We start from the raw sequence: 23,992 nt of genomic DNA on the forward strand, positions 1-23,992 counted from the left end.
CCCACAGGTCTTTTTGGTTGGCTCAGCCTGTGGGCAAATGTGATTTTAATGAGCCCCTGCTGAATGGACACGAGGCCCACCTTCTCACGCCAGACCGCCGGCTCCAGGCAGCCTGGGCATTTTTTGCCGGCCACTTCACAGCGTGGCGTGGAACTCAAATTGTATGTGTGTGTTGAATGAAGATATTTACAGATGTAACAAGGAATACTCAATATGCCAGAAGCAGCAATAGTTTGAGGGAGGTGTCAAGTAACTGAAAGGGCATATACAGTGGTGCCTCGAGATACGAGTGACCCGACTTACGGTTTTCCGAGATGCGAACCGTCGATGGGCTGAGTTTTTGGTTTGACTCGCGAGCCCAAACTTGAGAAACAAGTGCTGTATGGCAGCCGGAGGCACCACTCACTTGACAACAAGCAGAACTTTGGCTGATATAATTAGTAAATATTTTTCAAAAAACGACATTTCAAGCTGAACATTGTCACTGCCAGTTGGAGTTTACTTAAAAACTAAACATAAAACAACAACAGTGTAGTTGACAAGAGAAAGAGAGACAGAAACATAAAGAGAGAAAAAGAGAGACAGAGAGAGAGAGAGAGAGAGAGAGAGAGAGAGAGAGAGAGAGAGAGAGAGAGAGAAAGAGACACACAGACACACACGGTGCATTTATAGCTACAGGCACGCAAATGAATCCTCAGCGTGTGTGTGCGTATGAGTTACTTTTGGCTTGATTGCACGTCATCAAACCGGTTAATATCTTTACATTCTCTTCTATTATGTTTTTATGACTATATTTTACAATATACTGCTACTTGTCTTTTTGAAAAACATGTTTTTAAAAAATGGTTGTGTTTTGGGGGGACTGGAACGGATTAATTGCATTTCCAGTCATTTTAAAGGGAAAATATATTTTGCGATGAGAGTGTTTTGAGTTCAGAGCATGGCAATGGAACAAATTAAACTCGTATCTGAAGGCAAGCTTGCAAGTGTGAATTAAAAAAAAAAAAAAAAAAGTCTGATGCACAGAATAGCATTAACACATCAAGCCATGTTATATTTTGGATGGAGTGAACAAAGCCGCTGAGGTAGGCCTGTATATAAATATATATATACACACATTGAGATGTGCACTCAAGGAAAGACGAGAGAGGAATGTGTGAGGTCAGAGCCTTTACTCAGGCAGGAGGTGTGGGCTTTTCCGTACGTTCAAGGGCATCCTGATAAGTGTCTGCTTTAAAAAAAAATGTGTGCTGTTAACGGCCATCTTCCACTATTTTCAATGTAGAAAACATTTTTTTTATGTTTAGAGGACAGACCTAAAAACTAGAATGTTTTTATTCTTAGTCATTTCCTGTAAAAAAACAAAAACAAACCAACAACAACAACGACAACAAAAAACAACTGAAAACATTGTAATATGCATACCAGGCCATTAGTCAATATTAATTACTGGGTGGGTTTACTTGACAAAAATGTACTTCAAACGTCTTAGCAGTCTCTTATCCAAAAGCGTCTTTCTGAAAAAGGACATTCTGGGCATTTCCAACCCAAATTATCTTGCAAACCCAAATAAAACGACATCAAAGACTATGAAAAAAAAATGGAAGGGGACCTTTTAGCTTTTTCTCTACAGTGAGCGCCTGTGGAGAGGAAAACGTTTAACATCTGTAAAAATCCAAAATATTGAGGCGACCGTTCTAATATTTTCAGATGTTGAAGAGATGTCCACATAAATTTTAGTGATGACTGATTGCAGTTTTCCGACATTAAGCGATGTTAAGCTTTTTTCCATTAAGCATTTTATACTGTTCTGAATCATTTAGTCAATTTACATCAAATGTGGCAGAACCATAGCTGATTTCTTTTGGGGGCGGGTTTTTTTTTTTTTTATAACGCGTGTAATTGCTCTTTTGAGACATTTTGAAGTCGCGATTAAAACTAACACAGGTGTTCTATGTAAAGGATGTCAAATTCATTTTTGTCATGGGCCACATTGTAGTTACGATTTCCCTCGGAGGGCCGGCATGACTAAAACCATATAAATGTGTAATTGTCTCATCAAATTATTACATATACACAACCAATTGATGGATAACAAGTTTTGAAATCAGTTATATTGTTCATGTTACTGTAAAAATGGATTGGTAAAAAAAATTGCTTTTGCAATACCTCAACATTTATTACATATGACAATTTAGAAATTTTTGTACAGATTTTTGGAAGAATCATGGAAGGTGACACATCGTTTGCTTTCATGGGCCAGATAAAATTATTTAGTGAGCTGTATCTGGCACCCGTCCTTGAGTTTAACACCTGTGTTCTACGTCATCATTCATTGTGTATGTTTGGTATCGTGAAAAATGCGAACGCAGTGAAATAAAAGAAAAAACACACCAAAAAAAAACATAAAAACAAAAAAGGCGGTTCTGCCACCTCAAAATGCGTGTTTGATCATGTGTGGCGGTTTTTTAGAATGTAACATTGTATTTTTTTAAACTAATTAAATGTTTTAAAAAATTTTGTAGCATATAAATATACAATAAGGAAAGAAAAAAAAACTAAATACATCGAATAGAATCGTATCGTTAGATTTCTTCACTTGTTGCCAACATGGAAGTAGTACCGGGCCATGCGCAACGTGGAGTGATATCTCACCGCGTGAGAGACGCGTGAGTGTATAGTGCGCGGAGGAGGCGGCGAGCGAGGGAAAGTCGTGAGGAGGAAGGGGGAGGGTGGCGAGAGAGCGACCGCACGGAGGAGCCACCACCAGCAGTCAGTCACCAGATGGAGGCTCGGCGAGCTAGTGGCAGCTCCACGTACCACCATGCCGACATTTGGACTACCTAAAGTACACAGCAAACCTCCCAAACTTCGGGAATAATCCTCTTTTTTTTTGCGGGGGAATTTAAAGAAAAAAAAAGGTAAGTGGCGTGTTTTTTTCCTCTTGTTGAAATTTTTTAAAATAGACCCGTTAAGTGCGTTTTCGCACTGAATAAAAGTGCGGAAAAGTTGCGCGTTAGTTCGCCTTTTTAGGGTTTCGCGAACGGAATCACGTCGCTGGTGAGTTGAGACTAAACCTTTGCTAAAAGTCAATTTAGTTTGTAAAGTAGGGCGTGTGATTTTCGCGTTCATTGTTTGAATAAGAGCTCGTTTTTCCGTGCGTTTGGAAAGAATTCCTCTCCCGCATGAGGTGGATGTCTAGAGTTGGGGGATGGGAATTCAAAATACTTTTCCCACTTTGCTCACAAACTCCTAAAACAGATTTAAAATGAGGGGGGACGGACGGACGGACGGACGGACGTTTTGTGTGCGATTCGTGTCCTCGTGGGCCACCGCGTTTCTCCTCGTTTGAACTAAGATTCTTCAAACTTGGGCCCTTTTCTTTATATTCCCTCACAATGGTCGGCCACGAGCAGCAGATGCTTCTTTTGTACCCGCAGGCTATGTGGTTTCACATTCAAGGTGAACACTGACACTGAAAGCAACATCGTTTTGTAAATATTGTACGTTTGTTCCCCGAATATATCTTTATTCTGTTGTAACTGTAATTGGTGCTGGCTCTTTATATGCTGGGGAACTACTTTTATGACTGCACGGGGACAGGACAGGGAGATAAGGAAATTCCGCTATCATCGTGGCATATCTGATGGATAGGAATGCGTGGGCGAAGTGGAATATATTTGCATGATGGCATATGTGCCGACAGTGGTTTATGGGCAATTTGTGGCGTGCGCTCATTAAGCGCGTGCATGCATAAATGAGACAACGAGTCACCAGGCTGTTGCCACACACATACACGCAAGGAACGTAAGGGATGTGATAACTTATAACTGCACACGTTACAACGTTTTCAAAAGTTCACATTTTCTGAGGAAGTAGGATTTTCACACACCATTAGAGAATAGAGACAAACGTGAAAGTGTGAACATTTCACATCTGGATATTATGGACGGTATTGTCACGTTTGAGCTCAAATACATGCACATAAAGCACTGTATTTGAGCTCAAATTTTATTTTGAATACAATGCACAATTGTCAAAAAAAAAAAAAAAAAAAAATTGTACCGGCATTACCAGATAACTATTAACCCTTTATTGCTCAGTGACTGTTTTTTGTCAATGTCTTTATGTCTCAAAAGTGTTCTCTGTCAATTGACTGTCTGTTGTCGTACTAGAGCGGCTCCAACTACCGGAGGCAAATTCCTTGTGTTTTTTGGACATAGTTGGCAAATAAAGGTCATTCTGATTCTGATTCTGAAAAATCAGAAACCCCATGCACTTTTTTTCACATTTAGAAGCGGTAAATGGCAGCAACCAAAATTGATTTTCAAGCATGCGGGACCCCACAAAATTTGTAGCATTCTTTGATGTGAATCATTTGATAGGTTTGCAAACAGTGTCCATGTCCTGCCTGGTTTGGTTCGTGTTCAGTTAAAAACAAAACGCAAAAAACAACAGCAACACAGTTAAAGACACAAATAGCGTCAATCGGGGTATTCGCACGCCCGTTTTCACAACGGATCCTCAAAATGATCGTCAAAATACGCCATATTAGCTCCTATAGGCGAAAAGATTTTGTGTTGCCCGTCTGTCTGGGACAGTGTTTCCCAACCTTTTTTGACCCAAGGCTCATATTATACATTCAAAAGAGCTCACGGAACAAAACCAAACAAAAATGTTAGAAAGTATACGGTGTATACTGAAATGATGCTGATATCGTCTCAGTTCACTCACAAATTTACTTTCTCAATGTGAAATCTGGGCCTGTTTGGTTGAGCACCAAACTATTATTCTATTGTATGAATGGCAGCAGGTGTATACGCAGGTTAATTGGATCTTCTGCCATCTAGTGGAGGAGCATTTAATTGTTCTGCGTGTAAAATTGGATTGTTTCCCAGGCACAGTACAATTGGTTGGGCATCGCTGGTCTAGGTCAGGATATCTGCTTGGGTCTTATTTGGATGAATTCCCTAGTAGGAGTTGGTTAATGTATAGGCCCTAAAATGGTTGTTTCAAATCAAAGTGGCCAAGTTCCTGTTCAGTTTCAGGCATGGGTCCTTGAGACCTTTTTGTGTGTCCTGTTATAATAGACGTGTGCACCTAATTTTGGGTCAATTTGGTGAAACTAGTGTAGGGGCCGATTTTTTCCGTTTCGAAAATCCTCCAAATCTTCAAACTTTGATGCCATGCTCCTCCAACATTAGGATACCTGCTTCCGATTGGATTTCATTTGGGAAAAGTCCCTAGTATGAGTTTGTGAACGTATAAGCCCTAGAATTCATCCAAAATGGCCGCTTCAAACCAAATTGTCCTTTCTGTTCAACTTCGGACATGGGTCCTTGAGATTTTGTCGGGTGTATCCTGTCACGATAGACAATTTTGTGTCGACGGGTGGAACTGGTGTACGGAGCTGTTTTTTTCTAACTTTGCAGGGGGTACTATTGGGTGAGTTGAGGGAGTGTTCTTATGTAAATATTTATTGTAATTATGACTTCACTACTTGGTTAGCGTAGGTTGGTGATAGACAGTACCCTCCGACATGCGTACAAATTTGGGCTATGTTGCTGACATAGAAACAAAAGTCTGTCATAAACCGAGGATGTAAAATATATTACATAAAAATTAAGTTAAACTTTCTATTTTTAGGAAGTTGTTGTCAAGTAATGGCACGGTTACTATCGCTACTGCGTCTAGTGAGATGCATTACCTACAGAACTGACGTTTTAAACCCCTATTGATTCCGACAAACGGGAAAGAAAAATGCTTTTCGATTAAATCCCAAGATAGTGTTTTAGTAAATTGTTGTCAAGTAGAAAGCACGCTGTGTTTAACGTGCAAATGTGAGTAATGTCCCCACCGTACCAACTAAACTTGGTGGTAAACCGAGGTCCCCCTGTATCGATAAATACCCCCATCCCTAATAGGAGTTGGGTTGTATTAATTTTCAAAATTGGAACCTTTCCATGAGACTTTATGAAAATTAACGGTACTTTATGGGAATAAACGAGGAATAAACCAGGAATAAAAAAAAAATGAAGGTTGGCTCTTAATGGGGAACTTAGTTGGGGAAAATATATTTTAGCATTAGCCTGACTAAAACTAGCAATGTGACAAGTGGCCCCCATCTTTGTGGCATTTTCTAAAAACATGGAATGAGCACTTCAAACGCCTCTAAAATCTGCCATAACAAATGTATTCACAAAAACACAATTGATTGCTGAAGTACGTGACCTATTCTACTGCCAACACTGCTCACTCGCCATTAGAAACGTCATGGTAATTTTGTTGGATTTTGTTGGCCTTGGAATTTCGGCCCTGTACGAGCGATGGGTGAATATTTTTAACTGAAACTTGTCAGTCAGTGGGAGCAGAAGAAATGACGCAGTCGAGGAGATATTTTTCGGAAAAAAATTAGTTTTACTGACTTGTTTAGCAAATCTGTTCACATTGCTACTAAAAGAGCCAGATTTAATGCAAGTACTGTGGTACCTTGACCAACAAGTGCCCCCGCTTAAGAGATTTTACTAACAAGCCGTTGCTTCGTCCATTTTTTTCTTTGTGCTGAGAGCCAAAATATGAGGTATGGGCAAGCTTCAGATATGCTACCGTTCGTGTGATGTAAAAAAAAAAAAATTGAGTAATTGAGGCAGCCAATGTCATGCCCGGAGCGCAATCTATTTTGCGTGGATTTCTGTTTATGACTAAATAAAAGGTTTATATTCACGCTTGAATATAATAGCTTTTAATTAAATTACCCTAATCTCATATTTAATTCCCATGTAAAGCTTCTAATTTGTAATATTTAAAAAATTCCCTATTTTCACTTTCCATGTAAATTTACCAGAAAATTTGTGGAACTTTTCCGCTCCTTTGCAACCCTAACTGGGAGTCTTTCATGTGATAACAATGGCCTGATGTTCCTGTTTCTGCAGGTGGTACGGCAGCGGTGACAGCAAGAAAGGTACAATGACCGGGCGGTGGGTGGTTTCGCTGGCCTCGCTGCTGCTGCAACTGGTCTGGACAGCGGGGGCCGCCCTGCATTTCACGGAGCCAGTTTACAACACCACCATCTACGAGAACTCTGCTGCCAAGACCTACCTCGAGAGCCACATCAAGATGGGGATCTACGTCACCGACCCCACCTGGGAGATACGCTACAAAATCATTTCCGGGGACAACGAGAACTTGTTCAAGGCTGAGGACTACCTTTTGGGAGATTTTAGCTTTTTGCGCATCAGAACCAAAGGGGGTAGCACGGCCATTCTCAACCGGGAGGTTCGAGACCACTACGTGCTGACAGTGAAAGCGTCAGAGAGGGGCACCAACATGGAGTGCCGCACCCAGGTCACAGTGCAGGTGCTCGATACCAATGATTTGCGGCCCCTCTTCTCGCCAACGTCGTACAGCATCTCACTACCCGAAAACACAGCCATACGCAGCAGCGTGGCCAAGGTGATGGCGACGGACGCCGATATCGGTACGAATGGGGAGTACTACTACAGTTTTCGCGAGTGGACGGACATGTTCGCCGTGCACCCTACCAGCGGTGTGGTGACACTCACCGGCCGGCTGGACTACTCTGAGACAAAGCTTTACGAGCTGGAGATCCTAGCGGTGGACCGTGGCATGAAGCTTTACGGAAGTAGCGGCTTCAGCAGCACGGCCAAGCTGACGGTGAGGGTGGAGCAGGCCAACGAGAACGCACCAGTGGTCACCGCTGTCACCCTGGCGCCCTCCGATGCCGACCCTGACCCCACCTACGCGATTGTAATAGTGGAGGACGGCGACCAAGGACCCAACGGGGAGATCGCATCGCTTAGCATTGTCGCCGGCGACCCACTCCAGCAGTTCAGGGCTGTCAGAACCAGCCCCGGGAGCAAGGAGTATAAAATAAAAGCGGTGAAGGATGTGGACTGGGAGAGCCAGCCTTTTGGATATAATCTCACTTTGCAGGCAAAGGACAAGGGCAGCCCACCCCAGTTTTCATCTGCTAAATTAGTACATGTCACTTCCCCTCAGTTTAAAACTGGGCCCCCTGTTTTTGAAAGGGCAGTTTACAAAGTCAACCTGAGCGAATTTGCCCCCCCTCACACTCCTGTCGCAATGGTAACTGCCTTACCAAAGCACCCCCAGCTCAAATATGCTTTTAGCCACAAATCAGACCGATTTACCATCAACCCTGACACTGGCTTGATCAGCACAAAAGCGCCGATCATTGCTGACGTGGCTGTCCACTTTGAGCTGGACGTGACGGCCGGCAGTGGGAAAGTGGCAACAAAAGTCATCATCGATGTGATCGACGTGAATAACAACGTGCCTGAGTTCCAGCAGACGTCGTACAGGGCCAGCGTTGACGAGAATGCACCAGTCGGGACCAGCGTGGTGACGGTGAAGGCTGTCGACCTGGACCGAGGAGAGAACGGCTATGTGACGTACAGCATCACCAATATCAACCCGCAGCCGTTTGTCATCGACTATTTCTCTGGTGTTATCAGCACCTCGGAGCTGCTAGATTACGAGCTCATGCCCCGGATTTACAGTCTTAAAGTCAGGGCCTCCGACTGGGGATCCCCCTTCCGGAGGGAGGTGGAAGCAGTTGTCACGGTGACATTGAATAACCTCAATGACAATAAGCCACTGTTTGAAAACGTGGACTGCGACGTCACCGTGCCGAGAGACCATGGCGTGGGTGAGCAGATAACCACGGTGTCGGCCATAGATGCAGATGAGCTGCAGCTCGTGCGCTATTACATTAAATCAGGGGACGACCTGGATCTGTTTGAGCTGAACGCAAACTCCGGCGTGCTTTCCCTTAGGAACACGCTGAGCGAGGGTAAGGCGGCGAAGACATCCTTCCACAGTATGCGGATTGTGGCAAGCGACGGCGAACGCGAGACGCAACCTATGTACATGAATGTAACGGTCATCACTGCCCGAATGCCCGTGCAGGTGAAGTGCGTTGAAACCGGCGTGGCCACCATGCTGGCCGAGAAGCTGCTGCAGGGCAGTAAGGTCCACACGCAGGCAGAGCCCGACGACCACTTCATGGACATTCACTCCATCAACCGTTATGTGCCGCGGTTCGCAGAGTCCTTCCCGAGCGCCGTGGAAGTCAGGGAGGACCTGCCTGTCGGGGGTCGTGTCGCTCATTTAGGTGCCACCGACGCGGATAGCGGCTTCAATGGGAAGCTTGTGTACGTCATCTCGGGAGGCGACACAGAGAGTCGCTTCTTAGTCGAAATGGAGACGGGCTGGCTTTTGGTTTACTCGCCTCTTGACAGGGAAACAAAAGACCATTACACGCTCAATATCACGGTCTATGACCTCGGCATTCCGCAGAAGTCCTCTTCGCGCCTGCTCGATGTCAAGATCTTGGACGCTAATGACAATAGCCCACAGTTTTTGCAGAATTCCTACTCCGTCGAAATAAGTGAGAGCACGCCAGTGGGCACTGAAATTATCCAGGTGGACTCGACGGATAAGGATCAAGGCGAGAACGGCGTGGTGAGGTACGCGATTTTGGGCGGTACGGATCACTTCGCTATCAATGCAGAGTCTGGGGTTGTGACGGTGACCAAGCCACTGGATCGCGAGCTGCATCCTGTGTACGCCTTGAAGATTGCGGCCCGTGACCTAGCCGAGAACGAGCCCCAGCTCGTGTCCACCGTGCAGCTCAAGATCACACTAGAGGACGTGAACGACAACCCTCCTAAATTCATCCCCCCGAATTACCACGTCAAGGTGAGGGAGGACCTTCCTGTCGGCACGGTTGTCATGTGGCTTGAGGCCCACGACCCTGACATTGGGTCTTCGAGTCAGATCCGGTACAGCCTGATGGACAATGGGGACGGGAACTTTGAGGTAGACAAGCTGAGTGGGGCCGTGCGGATCGTGCAGAACCTCGACTATGAGACCAAACAGGTGTACAACCTGACAGCGAAGGCCAAGGACAAAGGCAAGCCCATATCATTGTCTTCCACTTGCTTCGTGGAGGTGCATGTGGTGGACGTCAACGAGAACCTCTACCGGCCTTTGTTCCGCTCCTTTGTGGAGAAGGGATTTATCAAGGAAGACGCTGTCGTTGGGACTTCAGTGATGACGGTCAGAGCCGAGGACGAGGACAAAGGCAGAGACGGAGAGATCCAATACTCCATCCGGGATGGCTCTGGCCTGGGGATATTCATCATTGACGAGGAAACTGGTAAGTCACTTTGCTTTTCTCAGCAGAGAACCGAGTGTTTGGAATATACAGGCATCCACTTAGAATGATTAGTGTGGAAGAATGAGGTAAAAGGAGAAAGGTTTCTTTTTTTTCCTTTCTTTTTTTTAAGCACTGTGGGCTGCTTCGCAGACCTGAGCGAACATTCTTAGCTGTCGCTGGGGAAGAACTGAGTTTCTCCCTGACTTGACCTCTTTTTATTTTCCTCGTCCTTTTGGTGAGGGTCTGTATAAAGATACACAAATAGAGTACTTTGTAAAGTCTTAGATCACCATAAGATTTTTGTTATCTTTGGTAAATAGTAGGAGCGATACAGCTAGCAGAATCACATAAGACATAGAGAACTGATTATATAGGGGTGGTGCATGGGCCAAGGAAAATTCCTTAGTTGGTCAAACGTCTGGTGAGGGACTGGATAAAGATGCTGTATTCCTGTAGTGCGCAAAAAGTCTTTGATCACCACTAGCTTTCTTATGATCTCTGGAAAAGGTAAACATTAGAACAAATATTAGGGTCATGTAGGACGTACTAACAACATCTTTAAAAAGGCGGGGCGGGGGGGATTTCATCAATCCTAACAGATGAAAAACAAATGCAAATTTGTCCATTCCCTACACCACTTTTCCCTCACATTTCGGCTATGATGGAGGTCTGCGCTCATGGGACATTATGTATAGTTGTAATACAAATCTAATATTGGCCCAAGAATACAACTAAACACATAGCACACCGATGTTTTGCATTTATTTTAGTTGAGATTCAGAATCGGATACACGTGGGAAGTTTTCCACAGGCCATTTCCTTTGGGAAACGCTGACTCTCATGAGGGTATATTTAGCATTTTATGATGATGGGGGAGACCCTGTGGGGGTTGTTACGCGTGTCAGCTGTGGTGTGTTCATCCCCTTGTCGTAATACAGTATAATGTTGTTTTACGAGCGACCAGATTATCGGGGTGCTCACGTATATTCGCCTCTTCCGCTTTCACGCAACAGTTGTCTTCCCCTGGTTTAAGTGCAAAATTGACCAATGGCGTGACATTATTTATACCTGGTTGACTGGTAATCCCAGATCCATGCAGCCTGGTTTGACCTCTCGACATAATCCCCGGGTTTTATATTAAATAATTATCAGCGGTACATTGCTAGAATTGTCCCAGAGGGTTGGGCTGCGTTGTTGTAGATTATATCCAAGGTCAGCAGCCAACTGAATGCGGCCGAGGTGGTATTGCCTCCGAGAGGTTTGCTTAAATGAAGGGTGTGGTTTGTTTGGCTAGCAAAAGGCATAGCGAGGAAAGTGATGTACAGAGCTCAACTATTTACAGAGCTGCAGCTGCATCTTGTGAATCTTGTGGCCAGAATGCTGTTAAAATTGTTCAAAATTAGAGAACCGACACAAAAAAAAAATTAAGAAGCAGAAAATGTAAGGAGCCACACGTTATGTTAGACTGAAGGAATAGAATAGAATAGCTGGTTCCTTTTTCACTTGGCAGGTTGTCTTCATCGTAATTTCACACTGTTCTACGACCTCACTCCAAATAATTGTTCATCAGAAACAATAGTTAATTTATGAACTGGAGAGGTTTCAAAACAGTCTTTGGCTGCTTTATCTTTATAGATGTATGGTGAAGCTGTCAATTTTCCACCAGTCAACCTGCAAATTTGCCAGCTCCAGAGGTTGTATTAGAGGCCTGTGCGAAAAGTGTGTGCAAAGTACTTCCTTTTTCTCGTGTTGCTGTTCTGTGTGAAGAGTGCACTGATACAAAATAAAGCGGGTTAAATTTCCTGGTTGGGCACTGTGAAGGGATTTGCTACATATCTAGATTCACAGATTACGATTCGATGCAAAAACAATATCCTTAAGGGCGAAACAATTCGATACGATTTGGTTCAGTATGTGAGCGATACAATTTCATTCGATTCAGTGTGGGAGCGATTCGATTTGGTACGGAAACAATGCGATAGTTAGTATTTGTTGATGTAGACATTCATAAAGAACCTTGACGTAAACCATTTCTATAAAATGTCATTTGTGTAGCCCTATTTTCAAACATGTAATGTCTACATCAGACTACAGGATTTTAGTCCCGACATTGGCCCGATTAGCTATCGCAGCCGATTTCCCAGATCAGGCCCGACGTACTACAAAACATCTTGTAGTGTGACATAAACCACGCAGAACAATTTGGCCCTACGATAGCCCTATGACGCCAAAATGAAAAGTGCTTGCCGTTGTTAACATACTTGCACACTGTTGTCAGCATTTATTCACACGTACAAACCAATGTTTACCGAAGCATTAGAGCATGATTCGACAGAACGCCGTCATGTTTAGGTACAATCGTTAGTGCACTAGCTTGCTAGGCTACATAACGTTTTGTTGCCTTCTTGCGAGCCGTATTTTATTAAAAATACGTGAACATACCTCAAGCAATGCTTGAATAAATGTCCTTTCCCAAGTACTGGTGACGCCCACCACACTTTTTTCCTCATTTTGTTCTCACACATTGGCGTGGCGTGTAGTAGTCGTGGCCATGGTAACGAGTGTATACGGTCACGTTGACCGATGACACGTTTTTTTGGTTCCGCCTCTCCGACAGTGTTTGATTTGACAAGATAAACCCCAGTGATCGTAAAAAAGGGATGCGATCGTATCGGAATAGATGTTGTGTAGTGTTGCCACTGTCTGACCGAGATACGGCAAGATTTGATGCCAGTAGTCTGACATAGTGCAATCGGAAAGACAAAATTTGTCTTGTAGTCTGATTCAGGCATTAAAGACCACTTATCCCTGAGCATTGTTGCTTTATGGCACTGTAAACAATAACAGAATATCTTATATTTTCAAATATCAAATAAATTATTCAAACACACTACAACAATTCATTTTGTAGAGAAAATAATCTCCACAAGCAATATCTAAAACCCAAGGGGGTCTCACGCACGGTGCCATTCAAGATAGGACTGCCACTGCACACATGCACCGTTTGCTTTATTTATTTATTTTTTTATTTTTTTAGATCACACTGGTGATTATTGTGTTAGCTTCGGGACATACATGGCTGTGTGTCCTCACTGAGGTTTCTTTGTGGGGTCGCACAGGTACCAACACTGGAACTTATAAGTGGACTGTTACGGCTCGAGAAGAAGCATTAGTTTGCCAAGGTATAGCCTGTGGGAATTGCCGAAACGTACACACCTCTGTCATTCGTCTGCAAGTTTACACGCTGTGGCGGTGTCGATGGCGGGCTTAAATAAAAAAGCTACGTGACGGCGCATTTGTTTACAACTCCGGGGGAAATGTAGCGTTTATGAATGCTACTTTGCTGTTACTGCGACCACAGAAGTAGCTTTAACTCATGAAAATCTATTTGATGTTTAAATAATAACCTTAAGGAGAAATGTAGTTAAGCTAGTAACGTCACTACTGCCCACCACTGTTGTTTTTGGTTGCAAACATAAAATTAGGTATGCAGACTGGGGCGGAGCACAGCGCGAGAGCTGTAGCGCTTGTTTTAAGAGATAAAAACTGTAAAACCTCAGGCAACCGATTCCTAGCCTCGCGATATCCAGTCCACAGCCCTCCAACCAATGGATCTCAGGATTCCTGGGGGGTTTTGTATCGATAATGGGGTCTGCTACCGATACAGTCGTATCTCTCCCCTTTCCGATAACATTTCCAGTCGTATCGGTTTATCGTTCTCAACCCTAGTTGGTACAGAGTCGGAAAAGGGTATAGCGTGAAGCTGGAATGAGGGTGTGGAGTTAAAGACATGCCTTTTTCCGTGTCACTGATTGGTATGAACAGCACTGACACCGAATGAGGGGAGTCACAAAGTTGACCCTTGAGTTTTTTGGCTTCGGAGGTAGAATTAATGGCAGGACTGTGGCAGTGCGAAAGGGGTACCAGAAAGAACTGGAATGGGGATGTGTATTTGTTAACTCTTATTAAAGCCGCCTATTTTCCTGACCAGCAAATCTTTCTTGCTCTTAGAAATAAAATATATCTGCGTATAGACACCTGTGGCTGGAATATATCCCACTGAGTCGCCGCAGGGTTTTCCACGCCTTAACGAGAGGCGTTAGCCACCAGCTAGTTCGCAGGCTAACAGGTCCCCGGGGGCTCCATAGCTAACGGGGACCGTTAGCGTAACAGTAGCGCCGGAACCTGTACCTAATGATTGTTTGTTTACCGTATTAACACCCCTAGAAAAGTACCTTATTAAATATTCAGATTGGTGGGAATGTGACTTATCAACACACAGAAACAATTTATATTAAAATGTACGCACTAAGACAGCAGAAATCTGTCATGAGGCTGGGGATGACCCTGTTTTTCCATACACAAATTCTAATGGCATCATCCAAACTTACATTAGACATCATCCATCCATTTTCTTTACCGCTTATCCTCACTAGGGTCGCAGGAGTGCTGGAGCCTGTCCCAGCTCTCAGGTGGCGGTGTACACCCTGAACCGGTCGCCACCCAATCTCAGGGCACATAGAAACAAACAACCATTCACGCTCACATTCACACCTACGGGCAATTTAGAGTCTTCAATCAACCTACCACTCATGTTTTTGGGATTTGGGAGGAAACCGGAGTGCCCGGACAAAACCCACCCACGCACGGGGAGAACATGCAAACTCCACACGTGCCGGCATATTAGACATCAATTGTTTATTTATTCTTTTTGTTTTTCTGTTGATGACTCATATTTCACTTCCTGTTATCTCTGGCTAAATTTCTCACTTTATCATAGTCATGAGGAAAAACTTTTTCCGGTGCTTCAAACATGTCAGATGTACTATTATAACTAACCCCATCCCGTGTAATTTAAAGGGTATGATGCTTGGATAGGATTGTTGCAGAACACATGGATTATTTTTCTTCTTTTCCCTTTTTTTTTGTCAAAAAGGTGATCTGTTATTTTCTGCATAAAACTAGATGCCCTACTGTATAATGTATGCATTGCCCTTTCTTCTTGTGATAATATATGCATTGCCCTTTCGCTTGATGAGCTGTAAAGACATTCCTTTGCGCAAACGGTGTTATTGTATTTTCCATTTGAGTTTAAAAAAAAAAAAAAGGGAAAAAGTCAGTCCTTGCCCCCCCACTTTCTAGCTGCAAACGTCAAACGTTTTATTCTGGGCCGTAATGGACAGATGTAGTATTAACCGCCCTTTCTCTTTAGTTAGTGTTAAGATAACACCCCCCCCCCCCCCCCCGACTGCAAAGTGCCACCTGAATCCAATCCAAACAGGCCCCCGCTTGAGTGCCGTCGCCGTGGATACGGCGGCAGGAATGCGTGCGATGGGACAAAGTTGATTGCCACCCGCTAAACGAAAAGCACACTGTATGTTAAAAGGATGCAGCGGCAGCTTTCGGCCGACCCCATTAAAGCTTCTTAAGAAATTCCTGCTGCACAGGAAGAAGGCTTTGTTCATTTACCTGTTACTTCAGGACAAGCTCCACTCACAAGAATGTCAATTCAATGTCAATATTGATAAATATTCATCAAAGAACAAGTTATATAGGGTTTGTGATCCCCGTCAGGCTAGTTTAGTTTTCTTTTTTTTTTTTAGCTTTCTACGGGAAACAGGTGTAAGTACTGGGTTCAGATTGGGGGGAAACAGGGCTAAAATAACATTGCTATAAAAACATTATGAGGATAAAGTTGTAAAATTGCAAGAACGTTATAATTTAGTTGAAAATTAAGTAAAATGAATTATGCCCATAAAGCTGGACTATCCATCCATCCATCCATTTTCAACACCGCTTATCCTGGTTAGGGTCGCGGGACGCTGGAGCCTATCCCAGCTGACTTCGGGCGAAAGGCGGACTACACCATGAACTGGTCGCCAGTCAGTCGCAGGGCACATATAGACACGGACAACCATTCGCACTCACATTCACACCGTCACTGAGTGGGAACTGAACCCACGCTGCCTGCACCAAAGTCAGGCGAGTGTACCACTACACCTAAAGCTGGACTACTATTAGAAAAATTATTTTACAAATACTTAAAAATAAGAATTGTAATAATAATAATAATCATCATCTTGATAATTTTACAAATATTTAAAAATATGTAACCTTGTGATTTTGCAAATAATATTTTCTTTTTCAATGAGAAAAAAGTTGCTATTTTAAGACCCTAAAATGTCTTAGCAGGTGAAGTTCAGCGATTACAGTTTGGTTTATAAATTGCACATTTAAAATATATCATGTAAAAGGTAGTCACTGATGGTGTAGTGGTACACTCGCCTGACTTTGGTGCAGGGAGCGTGGGTTCAGTTCCCACTCAGTGACGGTGTGAATGTGAGTGCGAATGGTTGTCCGTGTCTATATGTGCCCTGCGACTGACTGACGACCAGTTTAGGGTGTAGTCCGCCTTTCGCCCGAAGTCAGCTGGGATAGGCTCCAGCGTCCCGCGACCCTAACCAGGATAAGCGGTGTTGAAAATGGATGGATGGAAATGGATAATGTAAAAGGTATACCATTGCAATTATTTCAAGGAAAAGTTGTCAGTTTGTGAAAATAACGTAATTTTGCAAATAAAGTTGCAGAAAGTAAAGTTAATAAAGTTGCAGATAAAGTTGCAGAAATACTGTCAGAACATTATGAGAAAACTTTACATTTTAAGAAAAATATGAGAAACAAAAACGTTAGAATTTTGTTGCAGCTGTAAATTGTACGATGTTGTACTATTCCTAGAAAAACACATAATTTTGTACATTTACGAGCAAATTGTAAGTTTTACAAGAAAAGTATTATTACTAGTAGTTTTAAAAACACAAGAAAAAAAATATTTTTCGACAATTAAGTCTTACGAGAATTGAATAGTAATTTGACTATCATTTTTTATTTTGAGAGAATAAAGTCTTAATTATAATTTTACAAAAATATAAGTGATAGTCTTATTTTCTGAATTAGGTTATACATTCATGAGAATTAAGTCACAGTATGAGGAAAAAAGTGGACATTTTACGAGAATAAAGTCAATTTGTAATTTGACTTGGAAAAAAAGTGAAACTTTCGTTGTTGTTGTACATAATGTCTTTAGTGTTTGCGTTTGAGTTTGTGTTCAAATTTAATATGGATTGGGTTCACTTGTTAAATGTTTTCTTTATTTTGGTAAGGCTACGACTTTTCTTGGAAAAAAAACCTACAGCTTTTTCTTGTGACTTTAGGGCTTTTTATTCTCATACATGGCATTTTTCTAAAAAAAAAAACAACAACAACAAGCCTCGTTGAATTATTTTTTTAATTGTTGTAACTGCTACTTTTTATTTCCGTAATTTTCAAGTTATTTTCCTTTGTGTTGATGCCTTCACGCTTTTCTGCACTTTTAATTTTGTGTGTGTCTACAAAAAGTGATCTGATGAAAAAGCAGGCTAAGGAGGTAGGTAATCTTAAATCCACTCTTACATGCTAAAGATTAACATCAATCCTTAAAGCAAGCCGGAAACTACTGGGGGGGGGGGGGGGGGGGACTCTGTGTGTGTGTGTGTGTGTGTGTATATGTATATATATATATATATATATATATATATATATATATATATATATTAGACTTTACACCGATCCGATCGCATTAATCAGAACCCAAAAAGTAGCTCTCAGTTTCAAAAAGGTTGGTGAGTGCTATACATCACTCCCTCTCATGTGATAATGCTTAATTGTTGTTTATTTGGTTTAGGTTAATCATTAAACAATACCAAATCAACAACAGTAATCGGTTACTAATCGGCAAAAAAAAGATTTTGCAATAAACTAATGCAAAAATACATTTTTATCTGATTATTTGATAGACAATAGAATCATCAATTCAATAAATATTTGATAGTGACAGCTCTAGATAGTATGTTAACATATAGTGAGGTGACAAGCTTTTACCTCTTGAATTACAGGCATGAATTCTAATCGGCTTTATGTTTGAATTAAGGATCTTGGCTGCAAGAAGTCTGGGAACTTTTTTAAAAGTCTGGGGAACCTTTGAGAACGTGACGTTGCCGGGTAACGCAGGGATTCAGTTCAGGCCTTTTTCCTAACATTTTTTTTTTTTTTTTGCCGTGTGCTTGCGGAATGCGAAGCGTTTCGGCAGGTCTGCGGCAAAGAGACGGCGCTCGTCTATGGTAGCATGTGAGCGGGAGGCCCGGGGAGGCTAGAGAATGCGGGTTGTAAGAGGGGCTAGTGGCATTAGCGCAGTTCAAAGCTGAGTCTCCATGCCCCCCTGCAAACAAGGAAGGACTTCTGTTTCATCCTGACTTGCTCTGCCTTAACCGTGCGGCTTGTTTGAATAAGGCCTTTGTGTGTGTGAGTGTGTATTTTTGTGTGTGTGTTGTACACAAAAAAAAATGGCTGCAGGTCATGACAGTTCACATCTTGCTAAGCTCAGGTAACTTTGAATAACAAAGCCTCAGGGACTGCTTGCACGAAAAAAAGAAGCGGAAAGAAGAATCTGGTTTTGTATGTTTTTCTCTTTTCTCTTGGCCGTAAGGCCGTTTTTTTTCTAAAGGGGTAGTATATCTGTGCGGATTGGGCGCGGCAAGCGAATTCCGCAGATTGGTCTTCCACATGCTTTGTTCGCAAACTATTCATTCAGGATTGGATGGATTGGGTGTCGTTTTGTGTGATTGAACACAGCGATTCTCAAGGTGTTTTATGCGTGCCACACTTGCGAACACAACATAAGTACTGCCTTGGTCCATTCAGTTGTATATTTAGCTTTCAACACATTTGCATTGAGTGTTTAAGAACTGTTTGTTTCCAAACATTTATTTAGGTACAATTTTTATTTCACTTACATATGTGCAATACATTTATTTTTAATCATTATGTACAGCCCCCCCCCCCTAAATTTAAGCACAGTGTTAAAGTTTAAACTCTGCATAATGTTGCTGTGGCTTACAATAAAATTATATTTCCTTTTTCGGAAAAAAACCTTGTTTACTAAGCTCCAGTATTTTAATGTTGATTATGATGGTGACACTTGGAGAGCAAAGTATTTGTAAAAATTTTTTGGGAGATATTATTATCATTACAATGTAACTTTTCTGTTGTAATACTATGACCTTTTCCTCATAAACGTTCAGAACCTTTATCTAGTAATAGTCTGACTTTATTCTCATAGCATTACCTCTTTATTCTTGTAAGATTATGACTGATTTCTCGTGATGCAACTGTGCTAATTTTTTTTTTTTTTGATATTGTGACAATTTTTCTCTTGTAATGTTAAAATTGTAACCTTGTAACTTTTCCCAAATAATCGTAACTATTCTCATAGCACTAATGGTTTTCTCGCAATGTCAGGCAATGTCAGTACTTTATTGTTGTGACATAACTAGTCTTGTACCATTGCAACTTTGTCGCAACTTAACTACAGGTATGTTCGGAAATTCAATCTGACGTGCTCATTGCGTTGTGAGAGTGCATTGTTCAGAGCAGCAGAGCGCGCTCCATTTTCTATGAATTTACGAACGAGCGTATTGGGGCCATTGGCAGGGATACGTCAGTGCGTCCGCCATATAGTATGTTTCAATTTTTCCCGTAAACATCTCATCTTGCCTGACGCTCCGGCCACTCTGTCTCCTTACTCAGAGCGGCGGGAGTGTGGTCCAGCACTCCCAGAGTGTGGCGCTCTGAATAACTGAACAGCACACTCCAACAAAAGCTCTGAGTTTCCGAACATCCCGGAGTGTAGAAAACGCGTTTGGAGTGCATTTCTGAACGTACCCGACATCTCGTAATATTCCAACTTTTTTCTCGTAATGTTAAAACCTTATTCTCGTAACTCTAGTACACTCTTCTCGTGGTAATATTATTCCAAAATTATTCTTGTAAATTCTGTTTTTTCACACTTTATTTTCATAACATAATTCTATTGTTGTCACACTACAACTTTACAACTTTATTTTTGTAATATTTCAAAATTATAGTTGTAACTGCTGATTTCTATTTTTTTACATTGCACCTTTATTCTCAAATTCGAATGTTTTCTTCATAATATTCCAACTTTGTTCTTGTATCATTGTAAGAGAACAACTTTATTTCTTGAAATACTATGACTTTTTCTAGTAACAAAACTTTTTCTAGTACCATGACGACTTTATTCTTGTTAGACGACGCCAACCTTTTCCTTGTAACATTTTGATGTTGTTCTCATGAGATTACATCTTAATTTTCATAACATTACTACTTTTTCGCTTGTTACAACCGCCCTTGATAAGGCTTTTCCACTGCCCGTTTCATTTTGCAAAAAAAAGCCAAAGAAAAAGGAAAAAACTCACAGACTTAAAGGCCTTGTGAAAAGGATGTGAATGAATCAGCTCGTTCATGACAGCAGTACCGTACATTAAAAAGTTTGTTCCCCGCTTGAACTCGAATCAACCTTCAATGTTAAGCATGCTACACGTGCTAAGAATGCTACACGCATGCATTTGCACCTCTTCATCTAAATCGTCCACCATCCTCTCTATCACCCCCTTCCTTTCTGCAGCCTTTCATGACCTGAAGCCACGACTATTTGTCTGTTCTCACTTCCAATTCCCGGCTGCTGTCACTCAACAAAAGGCTGTGTCAACAGAGACACCCTATGTAAACTGTTTTTGTCCCCTTCAATATATAAACTTTTGTTTGAGGTCTTTTAACTCATGCATGTGTTCGTTATGTAATTCTTTATCACAACCCCAATTCCAATGAAGTTGGGACATTGTGTTAAACATAAATAAAAACAGAATACAATGATTTGCAAATAATGTTCAACCTATATTTAATTGAATACACTACAAAGACAAGATATTTAATGTTCAAACTGATCAACTTTATTGTTTTTAGCAAATAATCATTAACTTAGAATTTTATGGCTGAAACACGTTCCCAAAAAGCTGGGACAGATGGCAAAAAAGATTGAGAAAGTTGAGGAATGCTCATTAAACACCTGTTTCGAACATCCCACAGGTGAACAGGCTAATCGGGAACAGGTGGGTGCCATGATTGGGTATAAAAGGAGTTTCCCTGAATTGCTCAGTTATTCACAAGCAAAGATGGGGCGAGGTTCACCTCTTTGTGAACAGGTGCGTGAGAAAATAGTCGAACAGTTTAAGGACAATGTTCCTCAATGTACAATTGCAAGGAATTTAGGGATTTCATCATCTACGGTCCATAATATCATCAAAAGGTTCAGAGAATCTGGAGAAATCACTGCATGTAAGCGGCAAGGCTGAAAATCAACATTGCCCGTAACCTACGATTCCTCAGGTGGCACTGCATCAAAAACCGACATCAATGTCTAAAGGATATCAACACATAAGCTCAGGAACACTTCAGAAAACCCAATGTCAGTAAATACAGTTCGGCTCTACATCCGTAAGTGCAACTTGAAACTCTACTATGCAAAGCAAAAGCCATTTATCAACAACACCCAGAAACACCGCCGGCTTCTCTGGGCCCGAGCTCATCTAAGATGGACTGATGGAAAGTGGAAAAGTGTTCTGTGGTCCGACGAGTCCACATTTCAATTCGTTTTTGTCGTGTCCTGCGGGCCAAAGAAGAAAAGGACCATCCGGACTGTTATGGAGACAAAGTTCAAAAGCCAGCATCTGTGATGGTATAGGGCTGTGTTAGTGCCAATGGCATGGGTAACTTACACATCTGTGAAGGCACCATTAATGCTGAAAGGTACATACAGGTTTTGGAGAAACATATGCTGCCATCCAAGCAACATCTTTTTCATGGACGCCCCTGCTTATTTCAGCAAGACAATGCCAAACCACATTCGGCACGTGTTACAACAGCGTGGCTTCCTACTAAAAGAGTGCGGTTACAAGACTGGCCTGCCTGCAGTCCAGACCTGTCTCCCATTGAAAATGTGTGGCGCATTATGAAGCGTAAAATACGACAACGGAGACCCGGACTGTTGAACAGCTGTACATCAAGCAAGAATGGGAAAGAATTCCACCTTCAAAGCTTCAACAATTAGTGTCCTCTGTTCCAAAACGTTTATTGAATGTTGTTCAAAGAAAAGGTGATGTAACACAGTGGTAAACATGACCCTGTCCCAGCTTTTTTGGAGCGTGTTGCAGCCGTAAAATTCTAAGTTAATGATTATTTGCTCAAAACAATAAAGTTTCAAAGTTTGAACGTTAAATAGCTTGTCTTTGTTGTGTATTCAATTAAATATAGGTTGAACATGATTTGCAAATCATTGTATTCTTTTTTTATTTATGTTTAACACAAGGTCCCAACTTCATTGGAATTGGGGTTGTACAAGAACTTAAAAAAGCACCTATGGAGTTGTACTTTGAATTTCGTTGTATCCCATACACTGACAATAAAGGCGATTCTGATTCAAAATTGAACGCATAAGTAAATTTTTTGATTTTGACAGCCGGTGACTAATCGGATGTCACGTCGTTCATTGTGGTGAGTCGCGACACTCAGCGCATGTATTATTATTTAAATATCAAAACCCATTCCTAAAGGGTGTTTTAGCTGGTTCATGGAATAAAGCCACTGTTCATATGTTAGGGGTGTCACAAAAGCAAATAATATTTGCATAAAAGTCACTGTATGCTTCACATTGTTTCATTGGAAAAAAAAGAAGGAATTTCTTTGGTTTCTGGGAGAAACGGCTGATTTTAGTAAAACATACCTATATCTACTGCTGCTTACTAAAGAACAGAAAAAGGAAGAAAAAACTTTCTTTCTTGGTGAACAAATGGAGTCTGTTCTTTCATTTGGTAGATTGGGTGTACAGGTATATATATTTTTGAAGTCAACACCATTGTCAGTGGGTATAATTCACGTGGTAGCTTGAAAGCTCTTTTGTTTGCTCAGCTGAAGACCGTTGCCCCCGCATGGCAGTAAAACAACCTTCCCTGCCGGCTAATGTAAACAGCACATTGCTGGTCTCTTGCTGATACCATAGCATCTTGACACCTAAACCTTATTTCTGTCTCTACGATGTTTTTATTTTCTGTTTTTCAACATTTTAGTATCAGGAAAAAAATGATGCATTGTTAGCCTTAATGTCTGTTTAATGTATGATACAACTTTAGAAGTAAGATAATATTAAAATGTGAAAAACAACAAAACAAAACAAAAATTTAACCACAAGTGAAAATATTCTACCAAAAAAAAAATCTCTTCCAATTCTGGAAAATCTATTTTCTGTTTTTTTTAAGGAAAACTCACGCTGTGGTCTCGTTGCTTTAGGTATCATCCGAACGCAAGAGCTGCTGGACCACGAGACCACTCCCCACTACTGGCTAACGGTCTACGCCATGGACCGAGGTGTGGTTCCACTTTCTGCCTTTGTGGAAGTCTACATTGAAGTGCAGGACGTCAACGATAACGCGCCACTTGCGTCGGAACCCGTATACTACCCCTCTGTGATGGAGAATTCCCCCAAGGATGTGTCCATCATCCAGATAGACGCGCTGGACCCGGACGCTAAGTCTAGCGATAAGCTCAGCTACAGGATCACCAGCGGTAACCCGCAAGGGTTCTTCGCCATTAATTCCAGGACAGGTAAGACTGTTGTTGGTTTTGAGGGTAGAATTGAGGGCTGCATGGATTTATAGTTGTCTGCTAGCCTCATCCAATGTTTTTTTTGTTGCAGTACACATCTTAGTTTTATTCTGGTCCTGGTTAAATTTGGTGTGTTTGTAATAGTACTTGACATGTCAAAATGACCCGAAAATGGTATCACGATGTTAAATTTGGACCAAGTTGTGATGTTTTTATTTATTTATTTTTTTAAATATAGTG

At 41.8% G+C, this 23,992-nt stretch overlaps 1 protein-coding gene across 9 annotated transcripts in view; it reads left to right on the top strand.

Annotated features, from left to right (window-relative positions):
* Positions 1–2,730: 2,730 nt before the first annotated feature.
* Positions 2,731–23,992, top strand: part of fat1a (FAT atypical cadherin 1a) — an 85,619-nt gene continuing 64,357 nt past the window's right edge. For all 9 annotated transcript variants that reach the window (XR_009768837.1, XM_061680395.1, XM_061680396.1 and 6 more), the window contains exons 1-3: positions 2,731–2,921; positions 6,933–10,201; positions 23,438–23,752. Coding sequence is in view for 8 of the 9 variants with exons in the window: in XM_061680395.1 (XP_061536379.1) it covers positions 6,967–10,201; positions 23,438–23,752 (3,550 nt within the window). In the remaining variant the exon portion in view is untranslated. The remainder of the gene's footprint in view (positions 2,922–6,932; positions 10,202–23,437; positions 23,753–23,992) is intronic.

This window comes from Phycodurus eques, chromosome 6 (genome assembly GCF_024500275.1).
Source record: "Phycodurus eques isolate BA_2022a chromosome 6, UOR_Pequ_1.1, whole genome shotgun sequence".
Lineage (NCBI taxonomy): Eukaryota > Metazoa > Chordata > Actinopteri > Syngnathiformes > Syngnathidae > Phycodurus > Phycodurus eques.